The sequence below is a fragment of the Neopsephotus bourkii genome, unplaced genomic scaffold (assembly GCF_033783945.1).
Source record: "Neopsephotus bourkii isolate Nb327-2 ecotype Australia unplaced genomic scaffold, CSIRO-AGI_Nbou_v1 NB_1707, whole genome shotgun sequence".
NCBI classification, from domain to species: domain Eukaryota; kingdom Metazoa; phylum Chordata; class Aves; order Psittaciformes; family Psittacidae; genus Neopsephotus; species Neopsephotus bourkii.
Window position 1 is genome coordinate 4626769 of NW_026902181.1, and position 27876 is coordinate 4654644.

The 27876-nt window shown below is 38.6% G+C and overlaps 1 protein-coding gene across 1 annotated transcript; it reads right to left on the reverse strand.

The window, feature by feature from the left end:
- Positions 1-117: 117 nt before the first annotated feature.
- On the reverse strand, positions 118-27721 carry ADSS1 (adenylosuccinate synthase 1). Its single transcript, XM_061376491.1, has 13 exons — positions 27415-27721; positions 12920-13022; positions 11441-11503; positions 10659-10709; positions 10254-10320; positions 9250-9357; positions 8807-8888; positions 7741-7867; positions 6396-6550; positions 5094-5218; positions 3111-3208; positions 1807-1956; positions 118-295 (listed from the first exon to the last, which is right to left on the reverse strand). Exons 1-13 carry the CDS (start codon positions 27595-27597, stop codon positions 243-245), a joined length of 1365 nt encoding a protein of 454 aa, XP_061232475.1. The 5' UTR covers positions 27598-27721; the 3' UTR covers positions 118-242.
- Positions 27722-27876: the final 155 nt, after the last annotated feature.

Consider the following 27876-nt stretch of genomic DNA (forward strand, 5'->3'; position numbering starts at 1 on the left):
TTATTTTGTTAATAATAATTTATCCATTTTGTTTTAGGTGATGTCCTCCAAGGAGATTTTACACCAAATCTACTGAGAACTTACAGATAAATAAAATGCTACAATACAGAATATACTTTGTGTTTCTATTTAATTCCTAGAAGAACATGTTGGTTTTAAATAGCATCTCCATTTAAAGAGGAACCAGTAAGGAACAGATGAACTCCAAATTGTTCTTCTCATCGCAGAAGTTCCTTCTTTGTTTAAAATAGCTGGATCATTGACTCTCTTGATTTTCCAACTCCGACCCATTTAACTAGGGAGCAAAACACATTTATTAGAACAATTACTGAGAGGAAATATTATAATCAATGAATTGAAATAATTTTCACCTTTCATCATGCTTCACTACAAACTGTCCAGTTTTGGGCTGAAACAAAATACTAGGAAGTTTTACCGTCAAAAAACGCTTTACTCCTGCTACAGTAGCTGACTAGAAGTGCAATATACTGAAGTCTGAAAGCATGAAACGATTGTATCATGAATACAAAGCACTGCAGATGGAAGACCTAACAGAAGGTCAAGCATGTATTTTGCAGGTTTCACTGTCACTGCCTTGAGTGATAGGATGTCTACCTAAATCCCTGCAGAGAAGGAATCAAGCTCTGCCATGATGTGAAGTTTTCTTGATATGGAGAAGGAGATAGCAATGCACATGTACTATAACACTGTTAAATGTAAGGCTGCAATTAAAAACATTATCCAGCCTGAGCAGCCACCTCAAATATCATACTATAATTGTTTCACTACAGTTTGTGTAAGTAGAACATACTTTAGTTTCTATAATATAGAAATTACATTATAGAATACTATAGTTTCTCTAATCAATTGCCCATTGACACTATAGAATTGACTGTAGGCAGGTCTCTTTTAACCATCAAACCCACCAAGGTGCCCTGCCTTCACACAGAAAACCAGAGAAATACAATAAGGGGAGCTTTATTTTCATAGCCCATTGCCCACATCTGTGTCTATGATCACACATGGACTATTCACTGAGTTTCAGGCTTCTAATCCATGAACAAGACTGGAATTACCACAGTTGTCAGTATCCTGTACTCCCTAAATGTGACCTTAGAGTGCTTTATGGAAAGCAAAAGCACACATGCCATCTTTCTAAGTTTGCTGCTGCGGAAATTCCCTTCCAAACTCTACTATTCATGCCATAACTCCTGGCACCTCTAGAACTCCAGCAATTAGGTTTGAAGAAAACTGAGTGGCTTAACCTTTGGAGATTGATTATGTTAAGATTCTCACTTTTCCAAAGTAGCAGAAGTGGCCTAAACAATCTTACATCCATTAAGCAATACATCTCCTTATATGGGTAAGAATGGAAAAGAGTTGGGGAAAAAAAAAAAAGAAAAAGGGAAGTCTGATTCTATGTTCAACAGGGATGCACATGCAGGAAGTGAAATTAAGCGATTAAGACACTGAACTAACTGCACTGAAGCATGGTACGCAGATCCCTAAGTTTTAACTGACACAAGGCAGCAGTTTGCCAAGGACAATACACATTTCTCTTTCCCCTGGTTAAATCCTTGTCAGAGCATCTTGGAGCTCTCTGTAACACTGCAGACCTGCCTGCAAAACACCCAGCTTTGCTGCTTTTTGGCAAGATGTCATTTACCATCATCAGCCCATCCATAGGTAGCTACGTTGCCTCCCTCCCAAACCAAGCCACTCCCCAACTAAGGACTTAAGCACTTTTATATAGCTGTTCCCAACTGCTGTGGCATCCTCATATATACATCTACAGAAATAGTCTACCTGGCACTCCAACATGGTTTTCCACACAGCGGATGTAATTCTGGGCCTTGGGTGGGAGGTCCTCCCACTTTCGTGCACCAGTCGTATCGGTCTTCCAACCAGGCATTGTTTCATACTCTACTTCCACCTTCTGTAGTATTTCCTGATTAGCTGTGGGAGAACAACTTTTGTCACAGTTGATTTTAGCTACTTCACCTTAAAAGAACACACCTAAGGTACTTGACCAATAAAGTCTTTTGACAACATTTGAAATCTCATATATGAATAAACACTATTTCTACTAGTCAGTTCATTCATTCATAATTTCAGATTAATTTCTGTTACTTAGGAAGGTAACTGTGACTCAGGAGGATCCAGGAATACAGTTTCCTCTTCTAAAAACTGTAGGATGCACTCTATGTTGTCAGAAGATTAGAGCCTTATTTCTGAAGAAACAAATTATTTGAAGTTTACAGGAGTTCCACTTTTTGGTTCAGATTTGCACATAATAAAATGTAAGTCCTCCTGTAGACCAGGCACTACTGTCTCAAATGTTTTTATCTTTTTGGAACAGTATTAAATCAGGATTGCTAAAAATTTAGATATCTGCAAGCTTTTCCACACGGGAATTCTCACTGTGTCCACAGCTAGGAACTATCATCAGTGGTAGGAAAGCTAGCTGCTGCCAGCCCTCCCCATGGCCCTAGAGTCCACATCCTAACAGAACAAACACTTCATCTTGGCACAGTCTGTTACAGGTATCTTGAAAACATCATTAATGTAAGAAAATTACATATTACCACATCTTAAAAGTTGTGGAAATCATGTTGATAGTCAATATATATTTTCATTAACTACACTGTTGTTGCTGTTAATTACAGTTATATGATGGTATACCATAAGGACCTTTGTTCCGCTTGTATCTATCTCATTTTTGCACAGCTGAATCACTGCCTTTGATTTTGCTTTACTTCATTCAAAGCTTATTGCCAATAATACACAGTCACTGATTCAGTCTTGCTGACTTTCAGGTCCCTGGTGTTGCAAATAAAAAAATCTAATTGGACAAGGCACAGAGCCCCTAACACAAGATTTCATTTGCTCTGAACTTCTTGTCAGCATATGTACAGATGCAAGGTGAATGGAAAATACTAATGTACTGACACAGCACCCTTTATACTCATGTTACAGTTCCAAAGATTTCTACAAGAGGTCTAACATAAAAGAAATCAAGACTGATTTTAAAAAGCGAACAGGTCTTACCCATCAGGTGTGATTTAACAGGCAGGAAAGAGAAAAATGATCATACATATCTAACAACATACCTGGAAAATATGGAATTCTTTTTCCACCCAGTTTGTAAGCAACACCGATTTTAATTTCATCAAGGACATCAAGAATATCCAGTTTTGTTAATGCCAAACTGTACAGAAAACATAAGAAAACACCCATGATGGGTCTCCTCTTTAATCCTTTATCCCTGTCTTTTTCATATACACACTCCCACTCACAAGTCCAACCCAGGCAACCCAGTAAGCAGAAATACACAACTAAATTAAACTATGAATGCTGCTAATTGAATTAACACCTCTGGAATGAACACATACCTGAGTTACTAAGAATTCCAAATGCTTCCCTGCTCATGCAGGTGCAGTGTTCAACTCAGTGCATGAAAGCGCAAGCCTATTATGTAAAGTGGCACTTATTGGACTTGGTCTGGGTGTGTATGACAGCATGTCACTTTACATCACTACTAATGATTATTTCTGTTACTCCTACTGATTCAGAACAACTTTACTAAATTGCACTTTCAAAACAGACTTCACAGGCATAAGCTGGCTACTAAATCACATATACAGTTCAATAGAAAGGACCCCAGCTTGACTTTCAGTGCCTGGGCTGTGGTACCAAGGTTGTCAGTTTAATGAACCTCATTAAATGAAACTCATCTTGTGAATGAACACAATGGAACATAAAAATGGAACCTCAAGAAGACACTGTAGTATTCACTGATCAGAATAAAGCTGCATCTTAAAACTAGTCGAGACTAGTGCCTGGTAAAAATACGAGTAGCTAAGGATTTTGACAGGTAAGTGCATAACAGTCCATGCCATATGTGCTCAGTAAGTAGATGATGAATGCAGTGATTAAATGAAAAGACCTTTTGGGAAAGCAGTCTCTCCATGTTTTTTAACTGTCACAGTTACCAGAGATGACATAGTTTTGTTGACAGAAGTGCAGTAATTGCATAGAACTGAAATGGGAGGAAACATAATGCCTTCCTAACACTATTTCCACATAAACTAGAGCTGTGTAAGTTAAAGTAAATATAAATCCAAGTAAAAAAAATATTTCCTTTCTTCCGAAAAACTAATGAACAAAGACCTCTATTATTTTGTAACATGAGTAGCATGAACAAGTATTAAGTCTCAGTTTTTAAGATATTTAAATGCTCAGACTCATGTGTTTGCATAAATAAACAAGTTTGCCTGAATGCATGAGTAAGTCTACACTTCATCTGAACAAAACTGCAATTAAAGTTTTGCAACTTTTTCTGAAAATACAGACTGGTAATTAGTTATAAATAAATAGCCTGTGACAGTTATTAGCATTAGACAAAAGCTAGCTTGATGGCATTACAGTCTTGAACAGCTCCTTTTAAAGAACCACTTTTCCTTTAAAATGTCAATTTAACATATCATTTGAATTACAAAAATTTATCAACCAAGTAAGTCACTCAGTCCCAAAGTATATAAATCTCAGCCCATTAAATACTGAATTTATAATATTTATATTATATTATTATATAATATTATTTATAATATTATAACTTTGCAAATAAATGAACCTGTCAGGACCAGAATGAAAGCTGTGCCACCTGCTGTACACTTTGTGTCGTCCTGCTCACGTAACTTAAAGAGGTAGTGGTTCCAAAGGATGCAGAATTGGTCTAACAAGTATGCTCCATTTCAGCCAACGACATAGGTCAGTATGAATGCACTAGATCAAGAACACTGACAGACAACTGATACATTGACCCAATCTACATCAGCCATCTGATATAAGCAAAATGAAAACACATTGAAAAAGAATTGCTGCTATGATGTTGTAAAATCGCTTGATTTGAAAAAAGTCAAAGGAATTAGATCACTATTAGCATTAAGATAATTCACAGTTGCCCTCTGTGAATTATTTTATTGCTTAAAATGAAACATTTTACTGGACTTAAATTAATGTTACCTACATATTTATTCTGTGAAGCACAAAATTATCACTTCCAAATGTAGCGCAAAATCAGTGATGCTTACGCAGTGAATCCGTTGATCATATGAACATATTTCAAACTGACAAGATCTAACCAGCCACAGCGTCTCTTTCTGCCTGTAGTTACTCCCCATTCATGGCCACGGGACTGTAAAAGATCTCCAATTTCCTAAAATGAGACAAAAATAATATTGATGGCAATTTATTAAAAAATAGCAGAAAATGAATATAAACAACTACTGATGAATAGCAAAAAAAAAAAAAAAAAAACCATAGTTGTTTAATTCCAAGGACTTTTTGTAGGAAAAATAGAAAGAAAATGAAATTTTATTAAGAGGGGACCAAGGTGAAGAATAAAGCCCTTCATCCACAGGACTTTTTGTATTTCCATCACTAGCATTTCCAAAATACTTATTTAATATGACTATTTCATATTCCAAGGAGACATGTTTCTTCCTTCTTCCTCTGATTCGAAGATTTCCTTGATGATTCAGCCCTGGTTTTAATTTTGTTTCCATGTACTTCTTCATCTGTTTGGCGCCCACTCTTTTTTGTGAGCAAGACTGTAACTGCTTAGGACAAGACCAATGCTTGTACAACATCTAGGTCAACAGATTCCTTGACCACACCTAGGGCTCTCGGGTTCTACCACAGCATGCAAATGCCAACTGTTCCCTTCGGATTGTCAGTGTTTATATTGTGTTAAAAATGAAGAAGAAACTTTACATTCACGATTCATAAAACTAAAAGGTATCACCAATTCATTTGAGCCACTAGAGAAAGGATTTTCATAACTAAATCCTTAAATTAGATTCAGATCACTGACTAGAGATTGCTCTGTGCATAGCTCATAATCAATACCCTGAGCTTTCTAGTTTCTTGAAAATAAAAAGACAATGGACAGTCTAAAAAAACCAAAATCTCTTCCCTTCTTCGTATTGACCAATTTGTGATTGACTGGCTGAAGCACATATCACACTTATTCTACAAATCACACAGAATACAGGCTGTCAAGCACAGAAGTTGTATATTGTAATTAAAGCTTTCCTGTGATGCACTGACAGTTCCACTTACCACTGAAACATGCCTAACAATATTGCACAAAATGATGAAATCTGGTTTCATATCATTCATTACAACAGAAGTGTGGTCACTGTAGTATAACATCATCACACTCATGTTTCTCTCCTCTGAAGAAAAATACCTTAATAATGTAATTCTCTTCTTGAGTGACTACTTGGCATTATTATTATGGCACTTGTTTATCATTGGTATACCTTTATCCTATTCCACTATTCTTATTTTCTGGCTACTGTATATATTGTATTTTATAACATTAAACCTACATTAATCTGCTCAGTGGGAAATGCTCCAATTCCCACCCGAGTAGTATATGCCTTCACCACACCGTAAACATCACCAACATGCTGGGGAGGAACACCAAGTCCAGTGCATACACCCCCTACAGTGCAGTTCGATGAAGTCACGAAAGGATACGTGCCTGTCAGAAAAAACACAAGAGCACAACCCTGTTTCAGCAATGACAAGAAATAAAGATTGCTTTTTCCTTTGTGAGTTGAAAGGAGATTTTCACCTGCATGTTTGGCTTAAAACCTAAACTGAAACAGCAGCCAAAGAGTAAAACGAGCTCGTCTTACTACATGTACCCATTTTGCTTTTAAGAGAACATGTTAAGCTGTTCTTCCCCAAATTGCTTCCTCTTGTTGTGAATAATACATATTTAGATTTCTAAAGCTCTACAGAAGCCCTTCAAAATGAAGGATTTTTTCCATTCAAATAGCTGAGTCATCCTGGCAGTATGTATTGGCATATTATTAGTGAGCGAGAAATTCACACAGACAAATAAAACACACTATTTTCCTACAATTTCTTATGAGCTGTCAAGTATGCGCTTGCTTTTCTGCAATGCGTAAGCTTTTCTGCTTTCATCCTTTGCTACTCTCACTGAGGACTGCCCACAAGGGAGAAATTTAAAAGCATCTGAATACTACTCAGGCACCAGATCTATTATAGAACACTGCTGCTGTGTAAAGCTTTTTTCACTGTCCTGTGTATCACAGAAAGTATTTCCGCTACATCCACAGAGAGCCTGGTGTAAAGGTCACAGTCTGACATTCCCAGTGCTCTACACAAGCAGCTCTGAATATCTACAGCAAATTTTCTAAGTCTTAAAAGGCTATTCACATTCTCTACACTGTGACTCTGGGTTGGAGAACCTCTCCAGTTCTTAATTTCATCTTCATAGAGACCTAAGTGGTTTAATTAGACTCTGGGTAAGAAAGCAGAGATCGGCTGAAGAAGCTAGGCTTACAGGTTATCTGCACCAGTTTAATCCTCCCTCCACTGCAGAGTAATTATCTCAGCAGCACTGCAATGGGTGCCTGGAATGTATGGCAATGTGAACACACATTCAGAAGTAACAAAGACTATCTGGAATGACGTTTCAACTCCACCAGAATAAACTTCAGTAAAAATCAATATTTAAACCCTAAGCATTTAATCCTGTTAATGATACAGTCTCTGGCTTACTGTGCTTTACTTCTGGGAGATCTGTTCCTATTAAAGACTATTTTGTTGCTGTGTTTTCCTGCTCTTTGCAAAGCTGACATAAACACAAATCAAAATAAAACCAATCTCCTAAAGTTAAATTAAGTTTACAATTTAACATACCAAAGTCAATATCAAGTAATGCTGCATTGGCTCCTTCAACAAGAATCTTCTTTGGGGAGCCATGAAGAGCTTCATACATAAAATAAACGCCATCTCGAACCATGGGTCTTATCTTTTCAGCATATCCCTGCAAATTTAAGTAGAAATGTCAGTTTCTCCAGACAACGGCTGGATGCAGGGAACACTGCTGACTTTTGAAATGCAAAACATACAAATAACCCTAACACACCAGCCTCAATAACTACGTTTTACCTGAAAAATACAACCATTAGCTTGTATTTCACTGAAATCAATCAAAAGTATTGAGCAACTCACATGAGAAAACACGACTTGTAATGGCATTAGAATCCCATAATTTCTGTACAATTTCTATTCACAGAGAACTTGTAAACCTACCTCTTTTTGTAGATAAGACTCTCTATATAGTGTGTTTACAGTCTAGACACAATGAGAGTGGACTTAGAATTAGTCCAAGATCCAGAAGAAAAAACAAACCTCAAAACCGCTACTCACAAATATTAAAAAGTATCTTTAAATGTAGGGTAGGAGCTCTGAACAAGCACCAGCAAAACTTGGGAAAGGTAAGACATGTTTTTAGCATCCTCCTTTACTACATATTCACAAAAGGTGTTTTACCAGTGGCTTTTCAGAATTTATTTATAAAAAGACATTTTTGAAACACAGATTCCACAAACAACTCTTCAGTAAGGATGGAAGTCTCTCAGACAGACTACATCAGTCATGGCTGCCACCCTGTGCTCTATTGGCTACTTAAATACAACAGTTGTTCATATCAAAAAAGCAAAGTATTATAGGGAAATTAAATAATAAAAAAAAAAACCATTTAAAATCACACATTAAGAGAACATTCTATTACAATGCACAGGTACTGCTTATTAAAAGGCTTTGTAATAGTGCAGATACACATTTTTCATTTAAATCGATTAATTAGTTTAATAAATAGGAGTTCTGGTTCTCATAATTTTTACTTTTAAAATGAAGTATTACTGTTTTCTTCTGTATTTTCCCTGAAACTGAACAAATATTACAAGTGTTAAATCCTTACCTTTAGCTTTTTCAATTGTCCTTCTGTATCTATTTCCAGTGTGGGAAACATTGACTTGTATTGCTGTGCCAGGTTTTTAAATCTGTAAAATGTTGAAATCATATCTATGAAGAATATAGTTACTGTTCATAGAACCTTTGGCAAGAACTCAGTTTATATTATATAAGGATATACTCAGAGCTATATGGAGAAAACACCCAGAGCTTTGATACCTCAACCACAGCATTTCCCAATGTACATTTTAAACTGTACATTTTAAACTGTAAGAAATATTGTGAAGTACAGGAAATAAACATACACATTCTTTCCATTTTTTTGCTCCTTTTAGACAATTTATATACAAAATTCAGACACATATTTAAAAAAATCTTGTTAAAAGCAAGTCTGTCAAGCCAAAATGTATCACTCTTTGACATAATATTTAGAAATTAAAACAGTTGTACCTTGAAGAAAATTCATCAAAGTCAGAAAGAAGGTCACAAATTCGAAGGCCTGTGCGTGCAGCTTTGGAAGAATAAGTTGGTCCAATTCCCTTCTTTGTTGTGCCAATACTAATTAAAGATAAACCCCAAATATGTAATAAATATATGCAAAAATACGCTTTATGGTAGGTAATATTATTAAAGCTCTTCAATATACAATATACCATACACTGGGAAAGAGGTCTAAGAGAGAAAAAAACAACTAGAAGTTCTAAATAGTAAAAGATACGGCCATTTTCATGCTTCAGTAGATTTGCATGAATATTGCTAATATTTATTGTACAGAGTAAAGCTTTAAGCCTTGGGTCTGGCTGACACAAGCTTAATTGAAACTGTTTTATATATCCACACATTATAAGGTCATAATGGTTACTACACTATCCTGTGGTACCTGTACATCCCTTAACACAAACAATAGGAAACAGAGGTCATTTTCATGTTTCCACAGTTGTAGCACTGCCTATAGTTGTAAACAACAACCAGTTGAAACAACAAATCAGTTGCAACAATTAAACTGTTGCCCTGTCCCGTGTCTATTTTAGAAATGCCTTTTAGGAATACAGTAATATTGAGATCTTTATTTGTATGCTAAGTTTGACTGAAATTGTTCAATGGATCAAAAACTAACAGGCTAACAGAAAAACAGTACGTTCATCACTAGTCTGATATCAAACTGGATTGAAAACATCATTTTAACAGAAATGAGTTTTGAGAATTTGGCAGGAATTTTAAAATGTCTCTACATGTTACAGAGAACTAGAAAATGGAAATATGGCAGAATTCATACTCCACCTTTTCAGTAATACCTCAGTTTGTTCACTAACAAGTAGGAGCAGAACAAGTCACAGAAATAATAACACCAGAAAGGCTCTTTAGAGGTACATTGCCTTCCTGTTTTCTAAAATCATACTAATTTTTCAAATTTGCATAACTATTAATGAAATGAAAGTGCTGAAAATACTTACTTTTTTCCTTCTTGTGCTTGACGCTGCACTTCCTGGAGCCCGTCTACAGCCTGGTGGAAGTCAAACACTGCAATGGAAAATGTAATGGACAGAGTGGAAGATCAAAGGAGAAAAATGTTCTTTAAATCACAGACATCCATAATTTCAAGACAAAGTGCCTTTGTTATCATTGACAGTCCACAGGCCTCCTCATGTGGAAACAGAATGAGTATGACTTAAACATTGTGAAAACGTAAAACATCACTCTTTAGTGGATACAAATTCCATTATTATGCTCCAGATAGATGACACACAAAGAAGCCATATTAGATCAAACACATGACTATTTTGTGGAGTAATAATGTAATTTAGCACCATGAGCTAAGCAAATATTTATGACATTTTCCCCCTTCAATCATGACTTACCTATATGTGCTCTATCTGATATAATCAGTCTTTTCTCCCAATCTTTCAAACCTGTCAAGGTAGAAAAGTTGGATTTCAGCTGCACTGATTGATCAGAATTTGTTTTAGAATTTTTCTGTCTTCTAGTTTATATAGCTTCTTATTAAGAAGACTGCTGACAAAATGGATAAACCATAAGTGAATATCAAATATCAGCAAAGTTTTCATTAACATTATTTTATACTTTTTCAGCTTTCTCATTTTGGTATGGACAAAGACACTCACTACTTCTTAATGCCATGCTTACACATGATTTTTTTTCTGGAAAGATTCTTGTCTAACTTGCTATACAATAAATCAGTTAAACTCCATTTGTGCCCCAGAAAATAGAGAATTAATATATATAAAATCATAAAAAAATATAAGATGTGAGGAACCTCGGAAGGTCATCTGGTCCAAAGCTTTGCTCAAAGCAGAACCAACTGGGTTCATACTCTGGCATAGAAATGGAGACACAGAAACTGGGTTAAATCATCTCAGTTTGAGGTCAAAGGAAGCTTTGGCACACTCTTTAGGACTTACATTGTATCTAATATGGTATCAAATGCCACAGAACTCCCTAAAACCCCATGAGAAGATAGCTTTTGAAAATCTGTGTGAAGACAACAACATGATTCAAATAAAGTTTTCCTCAGTATTTAAAATCCAGAATGTTATTGCACTTCATATTTATGATCAGACACAAAGGCTTAAGAAAATCCTCAATCTGGCTGCCAATTTAAGAAAGATTAAAAATTACAAACCTTTCTTTTCATTCTTTTCAGCTTCTTCAAACAGGCCTGGTAAATGTATAACCACTCCATTACCTTTGGGAACATAAATGATTTATTTTAAAGCAAGAAATAAAATATTCATTCATAGGACGTAAGGTGTGTAAACCCCTGCTGTCCAAAATTGCATTTAAAAGGTAAGGCTAAGTTTCTCGCATTTTCCACAAAGGACAAATCCTCATTTTGGCGAAGCACCTACAAACCTGCTAAAATCAGAAAAAACAGAGCTTGCTTGTTTCAGATGTGAATGCCGGGCCTGCTCCAAAGCCAGCTGAGGTAAGCGGATTCTTGACTTTGTTTGTGGTGGACTTTGCACCACAACTTCAGCCTCAATTGTTCACTGGTAAAAGCTCAAAGAAGTCCATGGCCTTACAGCACTGACAATCCTATGTGACAATATTTAAACTTCCTACAGTACTTGTGTATTTGTTTTAAACTCAGCTCAAACTAGTGCAATCTTCTCCTTTTGTAGCTTTTGAGCTATAATACAGAATTCAGAAGCAATATGGAGCATTACTGACAAGACATGGAGGATTAGTGCTGTAGTGGCTGAAAACAGCTGCTGTTTTTTCTTGGGAGCATCAAAAATATATTCAAGAGCCTATCTCAGCCTAAGTATAGGATAACTTAAGTTATAGTTTTTACTAACTGACAAGGGAGTAAATTTGAAAGGAAGACCATGCTCAGCAGAGAGAGAAAAAAGGTTTAATATACTTCTATCATCCATTCAGAAATTATCAAACAGAACAAAACTGAAAGTCCATGACTCACTGACACTCAAAGTCATTTCTTGCACATTCTGCATATGTTTTTTCTCTCAGAAATGAACATAATTTTGGACAATAAGAGGCTCAAATTTGCCTACAACTGAACTATGAGTTTAAACTCCAGTAAGCAATGCAAACTTTTTTATGATGCCATCTGTGTCCAATATCTTTACAGCAAAATAAAACATCACCATAAACAGTCATGTGAACAAAGAGGAGACTGTATTATAACCTTCCAAGCACAGCCCTGTACCTTGTGGCCTATATTTCCAGAAAGCTGGTAAAGAAATACCAGAGATAAATTATATTATTCATTTAGCCTAAGTGCTGGGGTTTGCATCCTCAAAAAATAACATATGTACTTCTGAAAGTATAAAAGGATTGTGCAAGTAGAGGGTGGGATCCAAACCTGTACCATAGAGTGAGAAAGCGCAACATGATAGAAAGAGGGGCTTCTTAGTTCCAGTAGCAGAACCAGTTCCAGTTTTCTAGTAGCAGAAACTAAACAGACACTGAAAGTAGAGTAACTCTTCATGTTAAAGCAGCTGCAAAAGAAAAGTCAAACAGTTGAAGCTATATCAAATCTATCAGCCACTTACATGTTTTTCTTTGCTACTATAAAATATGGTTGCAGCTACCCACCGTGTAATGTTATTTTATTTAGTAAGTTCCAATATTGACTTACCGATAAAAGAAATTGCCTTTGGATTAATGATGCCACTAGGAAATAGGTGAAAATCATATTCTTTCCCATCAACAACCACAGTATGGCCTGCGTTATTCCCACCCTGCAACAGAAACAAATAGTTTAAGATTGATGGTCTTACACCACCACTCTGAACTCTCAGCAGATGACTTGACAAAATCATCTTTTTTTACTTATACATTCATATCTTAGGTCACTGCTTTCTCCATCTTACAGTTTCTTGAGATGCTGTAGTATCGTAAAATGGGCTCAGAAAGCACAATTAGAGGGCTGAAGGATTTCAGCAGGACTGTGTAGTATCATGAAGCAGGACAATACCATGGAGTCAAGGCAGGACTGGGGCAGAGCAAGAATAAATGCAGGAGTGGCGGAAGAACCTAGAAGAGAACTAAAGCTTCTGGGAACATAATTGCACTGAACTACTACCCATGGAGTCCTGTCTCCGACATGCCTATGCAAGCCCATCCTTTTCAGGCATCTTCTGTACATGGTCATTTCTCTGAGTTTAAGCCTTCAACACCAAATAGCTCCTTCTGAGTGGAAGCTCTTTCTGCTTGCCCACCCACAAACAGCTACTGCTTTTCTAAGTATTCCAGATGGAAGTTCTACATAAAGTTGGGAGCATGTGTAGTCTTTGAAGATTTGTGGAATCGTCCCATCAAGGGATGATCTTCTACTTTTTAGAGTCTCCTACAATTCACACCTTACACAAGTACCTACGAGACCTGCAAATGCAAACTGGTATTTTCCTCAAGAAACTGATTTTTTGTGAATGGCTTTAAAAGAGCATAAAGAGACAACACACAAACTTGGGAAGAGGTGAGTAAATCAAGGTCATGAGTTGATTTGAACAGAAACAGTTTAAAAGTTTAAAGTTTAAAAGTTTAAAAATTCAAGGTCCAGTTTTCTCAGCATGCTTAAGTTTTGCTGCTGTTCTGTCACCATGTAACTTTCTCTCCTGATAGGGTTGGGAAACCTGACTACTTGTTTGCCCTGGTGCTACAGACCTTCATTTTCCAAACAATTACAAATCTTTGTGGATTTGATATGAGGTCTGGAATGAGGGTATCTACTGAAAGGCGAACTGAGACTGTCACTGGTAATTTGCAAATAATGAAGAGTGTTGCCTGAATGTGGGCAATTATATGAAAAATCTGAGAAAGGTCAGTAATTGATAGAAATTAATAATATAATACATGTTCTTCAGAGGTTCATTTATTCATTTGCTCATTTCTTTGCATGTGATATACAGGAAAATGGCAACCAACATTCCTTTCAAAATGTGGATATATGCTGAAATACAACATTAAGAAAATAATAACTATGGGTTATGAAAATAAAAATCAAGCATTTTTTAAGGAGGGGGATGGAGGAAAACACCAGAAACATGCCTTTAAATATGACCAAAATAATTCCCATGTGCTGGAAGATGGGAGCTCAACAATGACATTTAAACAGCCAACCTCCTAAGGACAAGCTGAGTACAAGTTGTAACAGAAAAACTGATGCATGCACAAATTTCACTTGATTTAGCAAACCCATCTTGGGCTGGGAAGGACTCCTGAGTTTTCTGCTAATGCAGGGTTATAACTTGTCTGGAGAATCCCAAAGCAAGCAGAACCATCCTAGGTATTTAGCTTGCTTCCCAGATACAAGAAGCCAGTTGTAGGAACCTGGATCTAGTTAAAGATACTGAACTAGCTAGCAGGCTATTAAATCAGCAGGAAAGTACTTCATGTGATATTTCAGAGGTCTGGAACTGGATGGACTGCACTGGTTGAAACACTAATTTATTTTATTATAGAGGTATCAAATTTGAGAAAGAGACTTGTGATGTCTTCTGAGACAAGCTGGTATGTTGTAACTTATCCTATAGTTAAATTATGCTTTTCTAAATCAACATGAGTAGAAACAAATGAAATCAGGCTTGAGGACTAAATTTGAAATAACAGCACTCCTAAATTATAGTCAGATGTGTTTCCTTATATCCTAAAATTTTAGAAGGTGGGATATACCAGTATTAGAATGCTTATAAAGGATAACTTATGCTGTTGGAAAGTAACATTCACTTCCAAAATCAGGGAAGCCTGGGAATTCTCATTAAACTACTCTGGTGTGGGAAGTTCGGTTACCAAGAAGAAACAATCATGGAAGCTGCCTGAGCTCCAAAAGGCTGAGACACTACTGCGATGACAGCAGTGTCTTAAACATTAGCATCCACTTGAACCTGAAACCTTCCTTACTGCTTCTGCAGTGATTCCAGTATGCTCAGTAGGCACTTGTGTCCCTTCTGTTAAGCCCCTTCAATCTCTAGTGACTCTGCTAAAAGTGTTCCAAATGCAGGAAACCTACCAGATCCAGGTGACTTAGGCTATCAGTTCCAGCAAACTGCAGCAATGAAGTGGGACTTGAGAACTAGAAAACATTAAGCATGCCAAAGACAACAGGATAGACATCTTACTAGATATAAATAGTAAGCCTAATAAAAAAGACCTAAATATCATTTAGGAAGCTCATCTCCAGAGAGCGCACAAAAATCCTTCGAGGCAGCTACATTAAAGTTTCAGAGGACATAAACCTTTGTTTCTGACAGTATTTGGTAGGTGTTAAAGTTCTTCAAATTTAAATCAGGCACCTAAGGAAAAAAACCCAACCCATGCAAGTCATGCAAAGCTGCACTGGGCTTGCATGGCAAAGTTTTGGTAGCAGGAGAGCTACAGGGGGGCTGCTACAAGCTTTCCCCAGGTCCAACAGAGCCAAGGCTGACCCCATCAGCAGCAGCGGCTGTGCCTCTGGGATAACAGAGTTAAGAAGGGGCAGAGATTCCCCTGCAGTGCGTGGTGCTGCAGCTCATGGAGGTCCATAGATATTCACCTGCAGCTCAGGGACGACCCCACACCATAGCAGATGGATGCCCAAAGGAAGCTGTGACCTCATGGGAAGCCTGCTCTGGAGCAGGCTCCTGGCAGGACCTGTGGCCCCATGGAGACAGGAGCCCACACTGGAGTAGGTTTGCTGCAGGACTTGTGATCCCACAGGGATCCGCACTGCAGAATCCTGTTCCTGAAAGGCTACATCCCATGGAAGGGACCCACACTGGAGCAGTCTGTTCCTGAAGGACTGCACCCCATGGAAAGGACCCACATTGGAGCAGTCTGTCCCTGAAGGACTGCACCCATTGAAGGGACCCACACTGAAGCAGTCTGTTCCTGAAGGACTGCACCCACGGACGGGACCCACATTGGATCTATCTGCAAAGCACTCATGTTGGAGGAGTTCATGGAGGACTGTCTCCCATGGGAGGGATCCTATGCAGGAGCAGGGGAAAGAGTGTGAGGAGTCCTCCTCTTGAGGAGAGAGGAGCAGGTGAGGCATGTGATGAACTGACCACAACCCCCGTTCCCCGTCCCCCTGCACTGCTGCAGGGTGAGAACGTAGAGAGAGTAAAGTTGAGTGCAGGAAGAAGGGAAGAGGGGAGAGATGTTTTTAAGACTCTAGGTTTATTTCTCATTATCCTACTCTGATTTGATTGGTAATAAATTAAACTGATTTCCCCAAGTCAAGTCTGTTTTGCCCATGATACATAGTAATTGTCAATTCAAGATAGATAGTAATTGTCAATTGTCTTCCTGTCCTGATTTTGACTCACAAGCCTTTCATTATATTCTCTCCCTGCCCAACTAAGGAGGGGAGTGACAGAGCAGCTTTGGTGGGCACTTGGCTTGGTTAACCACCAGCCAGGGTTAACCCACTACAATAGCCTGCAGTGGAAAATTAGTGTTCAGCCTTTTGAAAGTACCTACATTGCTTAATAAGTCCGTTTTTTATTAACTTTGAAAGTGCTAGAAGTTGAAGCTCTATTAACAGCATTAATATGTATAACTCCAATATATTTTGCCTCAGGAACACTTTACTACCTTGTGGTGCTGAAAGCTATGCCTTCTTTTTATTAAAAGCCAGCAGACCACCAGCAATGTGGTTTAAATTCAACAACCTAAAATGTCTGTCATTTCAGGTTCAAAACAGACTTCAAGTTAATAGAAATAACTGCAATATGTTGTTTTCAAGGAGTTAAACAACAGAAAACATAGTAGACATTATTTTCAGAGCACAGTATCCAACATAGTAAGGTTCAGGTTTTTGTCTTTAATTATTTTTAAAGAATATTTAAGTTGGACTCAGATAAAAAACGGATTTTTCTGGAATATTTTAATCTACATTTTCAGACTTATCATAATAACAGTGTAAAGTTATATATTGTCCCAGTACCAGAAGGAGCTAAAGGAACTTAACACCCTGATGATTTTTTTGTTCAGTACATTAACTTAAAAAGAAAATGCATTTCCAAGCTTTTTACATGCTGATCTACTCATGACATTGATTCTTCTACTGAAGTAATCTGCTTTGGTTAGTCTTCCATAGTATGTGAACACAAGAACTATGTCAAGACACTGAACTGAGAAGCTATTGCATCTTACCGGTGTTAACAATTGTATGCTGATATAAACACTATCTTTCAGAGGATTAACAATGATTATGAACAGGTTGGCAGAGGACAACAGAGTCTTCATCTCTTTAGTAGAACTTACAAAATAGAAGGAGAAAAAAAAACGCACTTTCCAAAGAGCTCAGCCATTTAAAGGCTGGCCTTTTGTTCTGTATTATTTAAAAAAAATATCATTCTCTGCAGTAGAAACATCTCAAGGTAGAAACAGAATTTGTATTCAGCGCAGCAGTGAGGCTGTTCAGCACCTGCAGCAAGAACTCTCCTCCCCAGCTGGCCTCAAGATACCTGTCTGAATAGGAATGAAATGTGCCCTGATGCTCAGGTGTGTTTCTGCCTGCTCCTGCCAGCCAGGTAGCGTGAAGGAGACTACATTCTGCATGTGTCAAGAGGAGTGTTTCCAGATGCTCCACTGGTTTCCACTGGTTAGCACATCCTTCATTTGCTTAGTGCTCCCCACAAAGCCCAAACATAACTGAATTAACTAGACTGATATAAAAAAATCATCAGAGCACATGCCTTAAAACCTGATGACAGTTTCAAATCGTAACTAGAGGATGAACACAAAGCAGGTGTTTTTAATGAGTCTCACAGTGATCAATTCACACCCTCTTCCAGCTGGCAATGTTAATCAATGAAATTGAGAGAAAACAGAAATTCATTCCTGAAGATACAAAGCCAGCACAGCAATCGTTTGAGCAGTGTACCAGAAGTAGACAGCAGTCTGAGCTCCTTAGCCAGCTGGCCTATGCAGTGAATGTAAACATGTCAACCAGGTTTAGAATAAATTAATCAGAAACAAAAAGATGGGCTGAAATCTGGATTGAAGGTATCTATGCTAGGAAGAACACAAGAGGCGTCTGAACAGTTTCAGTGCTCGCCAATATGCCTAAGGCAAACCTTGCATGTATAAATGGGAATATCAAGTAGGAGTAGAGAGATTGTATTACCTCTCCTTTTGGCAGTGGTGCAACTTGCTACTAGAATACTGTGTCCTTGGTACTCGGACAAGATTACAAGATGATCCCCCTCTGGCATCATAATAGATGAATTTATAATCTATGAATTGGAATACCAGATAGAAACCAGAAGTTTAAGAAGTCTGCATGTGAAAACCAATACTTTGATTCAAACAAATGCTTTATTCCTCACAGTGTTCAAGGCCAGGTTGGACAGAGCCTTGGGCAGCATGGTCTAGATAAGGCATCCCTGCCCAGGGGAGTTGGAACTAGATGAATTTAAGATCCTTTCCAACCCTAACCATTCTATGATTTCTGTCTATTTCTCTTCATTGTAAGTATTTCACCTCTACTAATTCCACCCATCAATTAAGCAAAACATTTTCTGAAATTCAGCTACACCTGCAAACCAAGTACCTCTCATCATAGAATCACAGAATAGTTAGGGTTGGAAAGGACCTTAAGACCATCTTGTTCCAACCCCCCTGCCATGGGCAGGGACACCTCCCACTAAACCATGCCACCCAAGTCTTTGTCCAACCTGGCCTTATAGAATCATAGAATAGTTACAGTTGGAAATCATACTGTGAAAGAGACTATAAAATGAGTTTTCTTATCTGGATTGAGTAATTTTCTTCCATTTACAGCATTGCATATGTGATTCTGAATAAACAAGAAGGAGCATTGCTACATTAACTGTTTGTTCTCTTTACAATTTAATTAACAGTGGCTATTTCTTTCTAACTTACATTAGCAACTGACTGGAACTAACTTGAGTAAATGTAGATATACTGTTACCAGTATAATTGGCTTTGACATGACCTTTATAATAATACAAATCCTTGGTGTTTCTTGGTGTTTCTCTTGATCTACACCATTGCAAATGAGCTTAGAACATCACTGGTTTAAAAAAAAAATAAAATCCAACACACAGATGAGTGCAACGCATCAAGTGCTCTGACCACCAAGACCCTCAGACATCATGTCACAAACCACCTGCGTATTAAAGGTTCTCAGATGACTGAAAGTGCTGTACATTACAGCTGGGGGGTTGCTGCCATAGGTTCTAGTTATAGCTTCCTTTACTGTAAGCTTTTCCTTGCCATTTTCTACAGTTAAACTCTCATCCAATAGCCCTCAACTCAGTCCCAAGAAGTGGATCACAACTTTCTTTTTTTTTTAAGTTAGCCATTGGAAGGAGCTGGGTTACAGAATAACCACAAGTGTACTCAGACCAGAAGACCTGAGGGAGCAGTGATTTTTAAAGTGACGGTGGTGACAGAGCTGGAATGAGTTGCAAGTATTTACCTCCTGACACCAATCGTCACCAGTCAAATCTAGTCTGCCTTCCTAAAGAATATGCTTGCAATAAACTTCAAGAACCATTCTGCATAGAACTGCTATATCCAATTCCTGGATCTGTTCAAGTATGTTCCTTCTGTGTCCCTTGTCACGTGTCACAGAATAAGCAAAATCCAAAGGATCCCACCTTCCTATTTAAAACAGTGATCTCCTCAAACTCCTGAATTCCCATGGAAAGAGACCTTCTAAACCCTACTAAGACAATTAGTATGATTATAAACACAAACACTCCTGAGAAGAGCTGAGCAAAACTTTTGACCTTTTAAAAAAATACATAAAAACATTTTTTGCACAAGTATCAAAAAATGAAGCTTAGATCATATTTTCACTAATAATGTAGTATTTTTCCTTTATGACAAATGAAGAGTGACCCTAACTTATATGGATATATTGGTCTTCCTAAGTGTCTAGAAAATGCAACTGAAAAAAGCCAGGTCTAACTCAACTCAGGTTTTAAAACAGGTGTAGGCAAACTAGACACTCAAATTCAAGTTATTTTCTCTCAAACAGAATTCAAAGTTTTGTCAAACCACATAAAAGCAACCTACTACAACAGACCACCGCAATAAAACACACACTTAACTCCAGCAGAAGATGTAAAGAAAGAAAATCAAGTTATGTTGATAGAAAATTCTATAGTGAAAAAAAATTTACTCATAATCCTAAAATAAAGAAAAACAAACATGAAAAACCTAGACATGTCTGCTCATCTTTAGTCCCCTCTTCTGAAGAAGCGTAGTCATGCCCCTGTGGGAAGTAATATGATCCAAGGATATGAACATTACTTTTCTTATATCTGTAAACAAGTTAACAACAGCTAGTGAGTTACAACAGGAATGAAATAGAACAGATGTCATTTCAGCTTAATTTTCAGCTGCTTTCTTCTGATGCTTGTAGAGGATAGTAAATTCATCAGGCTTTATAAAGGGGATTGAAAATTAAGCTTGCTTTCTTATGGAGATTTGGAAACTTTAAACCTGACCTTCTCATACAGTATTTATAATCCTGGTGGTCCTGAGATGATCTCGCTGATGTCCAAAGGAGAGGCTAGTTTAAAATAGCAATGTCACCATGTTGCTCTAAAGCCTAAAATGATACAGCATAGGATATAAGTACAAGCAAAATGAAAACTAAAACTTGTACAAAATACCTTGTAAGCGACAGATTGCTACAATAAGGTTTCATTTTTTTAAAGGGTGGAATTCTGTATTGTAGGTAAGGAAACTACTCACACTTCATGAACCCTCCCCTATGTGGCATAGGGAAATAGATCTTGCTTTTTTGCAGCAATCTTGTGAAAGAATTACTTAAAGAAATGTGCCTGTATGAATGTACACATTCTGTAAGTGGGATTATCAACCTTTCCAAACATCGGAGAAATCAAAAACAGTCCTGCAGTACTGCACACTCATAACTCCAAGGCCACCAATCTCTTCACTGAAGACCGTCAAGCACTAAATCATTAGGAAATTAAAGTCTTTACATACTATTTTATTCTGCAGGGAGAAATTATACTAAATATGAGGGTTAGACCCCACTGAATGGAGAGCAACACGTTACATACATACATACAGAGAAAAGCAGCATCCAACACGCACCTCTAATGCATAATCATCACAGAACACTGCCCTAATTTAATGCCTGCTGCACACAGTTCCAGCAGCCCATGATCAATAGGGACAGTCACAACAACGTGTGGCTGCTTTGCCCTGCCGTATCAGCCGTACAGCAGAGGAACAAAGCACCCCATCTTGTACCTAAACCACTAAGAAAAACTTCTCATCTGGCATTTCCCCCACATCTCATGTTTATTATTTGATCACTTGCTCACAGTATGCTCCTTTGCATTCTTCGAAGTTCCACTTCTAATATACATGGTATTTACTTTGCACTAGAGCAAGGAAATAAGGAAACTAGCAATAATACCAACAGTTATTTTTATCCTAAGCTTTGGGCATGTCCCTTCACTCTTTAACAGATTGTCTCTAGTGTTGCAATGGTACCTCAAACCCGAAAACATTGTTATGCTTTTCTTACTGGTTAGCCCCTCTCAACCTCGTTAACATCCACTACATCAAGAAAACGAGCCACTCAACACCCTTGGTGTATGACTTAATTAAACTTCTCAGGTCCAAATGACTGTGAACCACTTAATTACAAAAGACCTTAACAGCAAGTTTTTCTGGTACCTTTTTCAACCTCCTCAGCTTTTTTTTCCAGTATTAATATCAACTATCATTTTTGTCCATCTGTCTCAAAAGATCAGACAATCCCTTTTTAAAGCCAAAAGCAATTCTTAACTTGAAAGCATACTGACTTGCGTAGAGGAAATATTTTAATAAAAAGTGACTGCATACTTAGTGAAAAATGAAAGCACATTAATATGAGCAACTTAAGAAATCTAACTAACAGCTCTTCTTATTGCAATCACATTCCTACAATTTGGTGGTGTTTCTTCAATGCCAGTTCTTAAGGGAATGCTGATAACACCAGACAGATTGTTTCCAGACTTCCAGAAGGCAGAAGCGTCACAGGTCTGGCACATGAAGCATTGTCATGGGCAACACTGGAACAGCAGTGCCAAACGAAGGCTTGAAAAATCTGAGAACCTGTCTTGGACAAGTAACTGCGGCTGAATCATTGCCACTGGTTTTGGTATGAAGTGAAGGAAAGACATGCATTTGTGCCACAACTGTCAGAGCAATCTATTTAGTAACTGAGATCAAACCCACTGCAGCAATGGTTATTATCACAGGGGCTCTACGAATTTACCAGCAGTATTTTTTGTATCTTTCACACTGAGCTTTTGGAATATCTTTTTCTCTTTCCTCCCCTTCAATTTGTTTTATCAAATTGTTTATGAAGCATTTTTCTGTAGTGCTTTTGGATGTTCTGTTGAAAAACAGTTTATTGCACAAGAAAACCTCATCAAGAAAGACAGAACTGTTTACTCTCCATTACAACAGGAACTCCTAGACATTTTTGGCACGCACCTAAATTATAAAACAGGAAGTGACTCATGAGTAATTTACTATTACCGGCAAAGATGCATAGTACTTGTGCTACCATATATGACAATGGACACTATTACCTTTTCCATTCACACCCATATAGAACTGTGCAGTAAATGTTCAGTGAAAAGTTATTATTACAAGTATACCTTACATAGTCACAGCTTAAGGAAGCAGCTAGATTTGTATGAGCACTAGCAGTTCTCAGTGAACTGTGAGCTTATTACAGCAGATCTATATACAACATTTTGGGAACAGATTAGTTTAAGTGGTGCCTCTGGAGGCACATCACCTCAGCAGTTGTGACAGTTGACCATTTGTCTGATCATGCTCCAAGACACATCTGAGAAATTACCTAATTAAAACCCAGGCACATAAAACCAGACACAAGCTCTAGCTTTGGAGGTAACCACACAATAACATATAAGGTGATGTGAGAAGCATACAGCTGGAATGAGAGCTGCCACTGAAGAAACCACCATCTGAAACCATGCTTTGAACAATTCCAAACCTCTCTTCATTAGTATGGTATATGCAAACAAATTACCAAAACTTACATCAGGACTTTTGCTCTATAACAACATGCTAAGAGGCTTGGTAAAAAACAAACTTCCCTCTTCAATATTCTATCTGTTAAAAGGTTTAAACAAATGCACAAAACCTGTTTTTGAAGGAAACAATAAAATGAAACATCTGCAATTCAACTCTTTGATTATACTCTTTCCTGAAAAATGTACCAGGGATTAAAAGTACTGCAAAGCATAATGTGACAGTTCTATGCCCCAGGAGGCCACAATAAGAAACAAGTATTCCCCTCTGTCATTTGCTTCTGAATGCTTTTGCTTGCTGAAAAGACAATCTAGAGAAAAAATGTTCCTGATGTTCTCCATTAATAACCTGAACGTACACAAACCTACTAGATTCTTAACAGCCCTAAACTGCCTGTTGTTAATATTTAGAAATACCTTTTCTTCTTGTTCATATGAGTATGTGTGCCCTCATATCTGGTATTTTAATGAAAGCAGCCTATGAAAAGTTTTGTTCGGCATCATTACAAGAATATCCATAAACCTTTTAACCTTTATTAAAACATTATTTTTCACAAAAAATGCTTCAAGTATACAGGTAAATGAAATTAAACTACTTCAGGTGAGTAGAATTTCATGTTCAAATTGTTTTCACTTGCTAATGTGAAAAAGTAGGTGAATTACAGTGTGCACCCAACTCGTTTGGGCTTAGACTGTGTATAATCAAAGTACTGTGAAAGACTGAAGCAACTCAATCAACCAATTGAGACTCATCAATTCATGTGAAATTTAATTCTGCAATCTCAGAAAAATTAAAGTGGCTGGGGATTTAATGCAGAATTTTCTTTATGTAACAGATTTTGAAGCTTCCCTTGTGTCTGTGAAGGACTTCCTATTCCCATTTGCCTGCTTGCCTTTCCAGTATCCCTGAAGGAAATACCATTTCATTTCCCTGTAGCAATATAACTGGCACAGATTTTTCTCACAAAATCAACACACTAAAAATACATGAGAAATATTTAATAAAAATTATTTCCTTTCCTTTCATAGAAATATTAGATATAAAGAAGAAGTTCTTTACTGTGAGGGTGGTGAGGCACTGCAACAAGTTGCCCAAGGAGGTTGGTAAATGCTCCATCCCTGGCACTGTTCAAGGCTGAACTCGGGACACTGCCCATCACAGGGGGGTTGGAACTAGATGACCTTAAGGTACTTTCCAACACTAACTATTCTATGATTCTATGAATCAGGAACAACTATTCTGAGAAAGCTCTTCAAACTCAAATTTGGCCCTGAATTTAAATTTCTATTCAGGAGGAAAAACAAAACAAAACAAAAAAAAACAAAACCCCAAAACAAAATAAACAAAAAAACCACAAAAATAAAACCAACCAACCAAACAAAAAAAAAACCCAATCTCTTTAACATGATAGCTCAAGGAGTATCTTACAGCAATGAAGAATTAATCTAGACAAGGCATTGTTTTAAAAGACACAAACATGCCCCTTTCAGGCATTCATTTTCTAGCTTTACCTGCTTCCATACTGCTGAAGACTTTTCGTCAAGCAGTGTTTCCATCAACCTCTTGGAAAACAGAGCATACAGGACATCAGGAAATAACCCTGTCAATCACCATATTCTAAACAATAACAAAATTCCTGATGGAACCTTTTCTGACTTTTTCCTCTAAAGTTCCTGATAAACGAGATATTCAGTTTTTCTTGTTTAAGCAATCTCTTCTAATACACAAGTGCTATTGCACTCTGAAAGTTTTTCTTAGTTTCTAAGAGGAACATGAACCAAGCGAGGTTCTGGTCCAAACACTGAGATTTTTCATGGCAATACACAGCATTAATGAAGTTCCTCTCAAACTGATTAAGCTTACAAGTGAATGACCTACAACTCATCGGTACTGTTCACATGCTTTAAATAGATGTGTATCTTCACTAAACCTTAATGGCCCCATCTGATTTCTCACAGAAGCAAAAATCATACACCATCATCTACTTGAATGATTGGCTTTGAAAGCATGAAATACTGTATTATTAAAATGGCATGTTTTAAAACAGCATCCTTAAAATTGCCAAATGCACAAACCCCTCATTAAGTATTAAAAAAGCCCCACTTCTTAAGTCATATAACTGTTGCTACTCAGAAATAACTTGCCAGTCATATTTTGTCTTTCAGTGTTTTATATTCTTTCTTAAACTCTAATCCTGAATACACTTCCCTTAAATCAGTGTATCTGTAATCCTGCTGTAGTCTCATACAGTGTGTGTATGTGCATGTATTGGTTAACATAATTCTGAGAGTCCAGAGCAATTCCAGATTCACCTGCCTTCCATCCATGCCAGTCTCATCATCAGGCTACAGAAAGATGATCTAGATGTGCCCAGCAGCCTATTAAACCATATGAGCCACCTAGCCTATTGTTAACAGACTAAACCTTCCAGCATGCTCATGCATGCACTCATGCATGCACACACGCATGCACACACGTGAGTCCTGTATCCTTCAAAGAGGCTGCACCTGGGGGCCATGTTTGCAAATTAGTTCTCTGGAAGCAGAGCAAATCCAGCTTGAAAGCAGCCTCAGGGTATCCCTCAAAAGTGAGTCTAAAAACGAACAATATGATTTCTTGCAGTACTAGCAGTAATCCCATGAGAAAGCACCATTCGACTGGAACCTATATGAAATTGTCTCACCAAAGCAATTATGAGACCTCTCTTTAAATTCCTAGCCACACATTACTGAGGGAGAAGTGGGAAATAAAGATGGAAAAGTAGCTGTAGTCCTCATAATACATATTCATTAGCTAACTTTCACAGGCAAACTTCTCCCCAAGGTGATTCAAGAACTTGGGAATTTAATGTCCTAACTGAAAATATTTCCTCCACCTTCTAAATATTTAACTTGCATGCCAACATTTATTTACATAATATACTTGATTACACCAATGTCCTTGGGTTTATCAGCTAGATTCAAGGATATCTGCATCTTTTTAATAGCTATCACATTTTTAAAGCAGAATAAATTTCATGGTACATACCAACTGAGCTGACTACTCACTAATGTGATCACATATCTTACAGGGACAACTGAGCAGATTGCTAGGTGTACTGGTCTAATATGTTCGTAATTAATGTTTGAAAACAGTTCTTTAAACAGGTGCGTCTAATTTGGTTTATAGTAGGCAATTACATAAGTTTTAAGAATCTCCGCATTATAGTAAAAAAAATACATATAACCAAAGGTATGTAAATCATAGAATCGCTAATGTTCCCTGTTTTCATTTGTTTAAATCTTGTACTTTTACATAACTTGCTTTTTCCATTTTAATCACGCTCCACTTTGAAATATTCTTAGAATAAACTTCCTGCCCATCCCAACAACCCCTGCTGTAAAACTCTGGAAAACTCATGATGTTTATCAGCAGCTGGTCCTCAAGCCCGCTCGTAAGCGTGTTCTTCCCGGAGGACCAAGCGACCCAACAGCCTCAAAAGCAGCGTCACATCCTTGCAAGCCGCTGACCCCAACCCATGCCCTGGGGCTTTGCTTCCCGAGGCAACCCAGCACCGGCGAGCACCCGCGGCGCGGCCCATCTGTCTCCGGCCGCGGCAGGCCCCGGCCCCGGGCAGCACCGCCCCCCGTCCCCACGCCTGCCGGCACCTCGGGATCTTGTGTCGCTTATCGTTACGGGTCAGCTATTTATATTTATAGTGCAGGGCTCTTCCTTTCCGAGTGGCATTTCGAGGCGCAGCCTCCAGGGCTGGGAGAGTGCGGGGGCACACGGCTGCCCACCGGGTCGAATTTGCGTCCCGTCGGTCGCTGCGGGAAAGGGGCAGAGGGAACGGGGAGGAGTAAGGTGAGGGGAAGGCACTAAATAGCCACAGGCGCGAGGAGCGACACAAGACAGAAGCAAGCGGAAGGAAACAGAGCTGGAGAGCAGAAATGGGGAAAGAGAGAGGAGCACCGGAGAGAGGGGACCCGGAAGGAGAGGAGGGCGCCGGGCCGAGGGGAGCGCGGGTAAAGCGGTGGCCGAGAAGAGAGTGAAACGCAGGGCAGAGAAGCACCGAGGGGTAGCGGCAGGCGAAGCCGGCCTGACACCCACCTGGCACCGGCATACAATGTCCGACTCAGTGGCCAGCAGGTCGACCACCTTGCCCTTGCCTTCGTCCCCCCACTGCGCCCCCAGCACCACCGTGACTTTGTTACCGCCCGGCTCGCTGCGCGCCCGCTTGAGCCCGCCGCCGGAGTGGCTGCTGCGGTCGTTGGACGCCCGGGTGCCTGACATGGTGGGTGGGAGAGTGGCTGGAACGGCCGCCGCCTCGCTCTGCCTCGTTCCCCCGCCGGCGCCAAACCCTGCCCCTGCGCGTTTCCCGCGCCGCGCCGCCGCCGTCGGCCTTTAACGGCGCCGCTGCCACCCGCCCCACGCGGCGCGCTGACGTGAGGAGCCGGCTGCCCCGCCGGGCTCGGCCGGCTGCCACCGCACTCACACGCCGCGGTCCGCACACACTATGGGCACAGCACAGAGGAGCGGTCCGCACGCACGCACGATCGGCACAGCACAGAC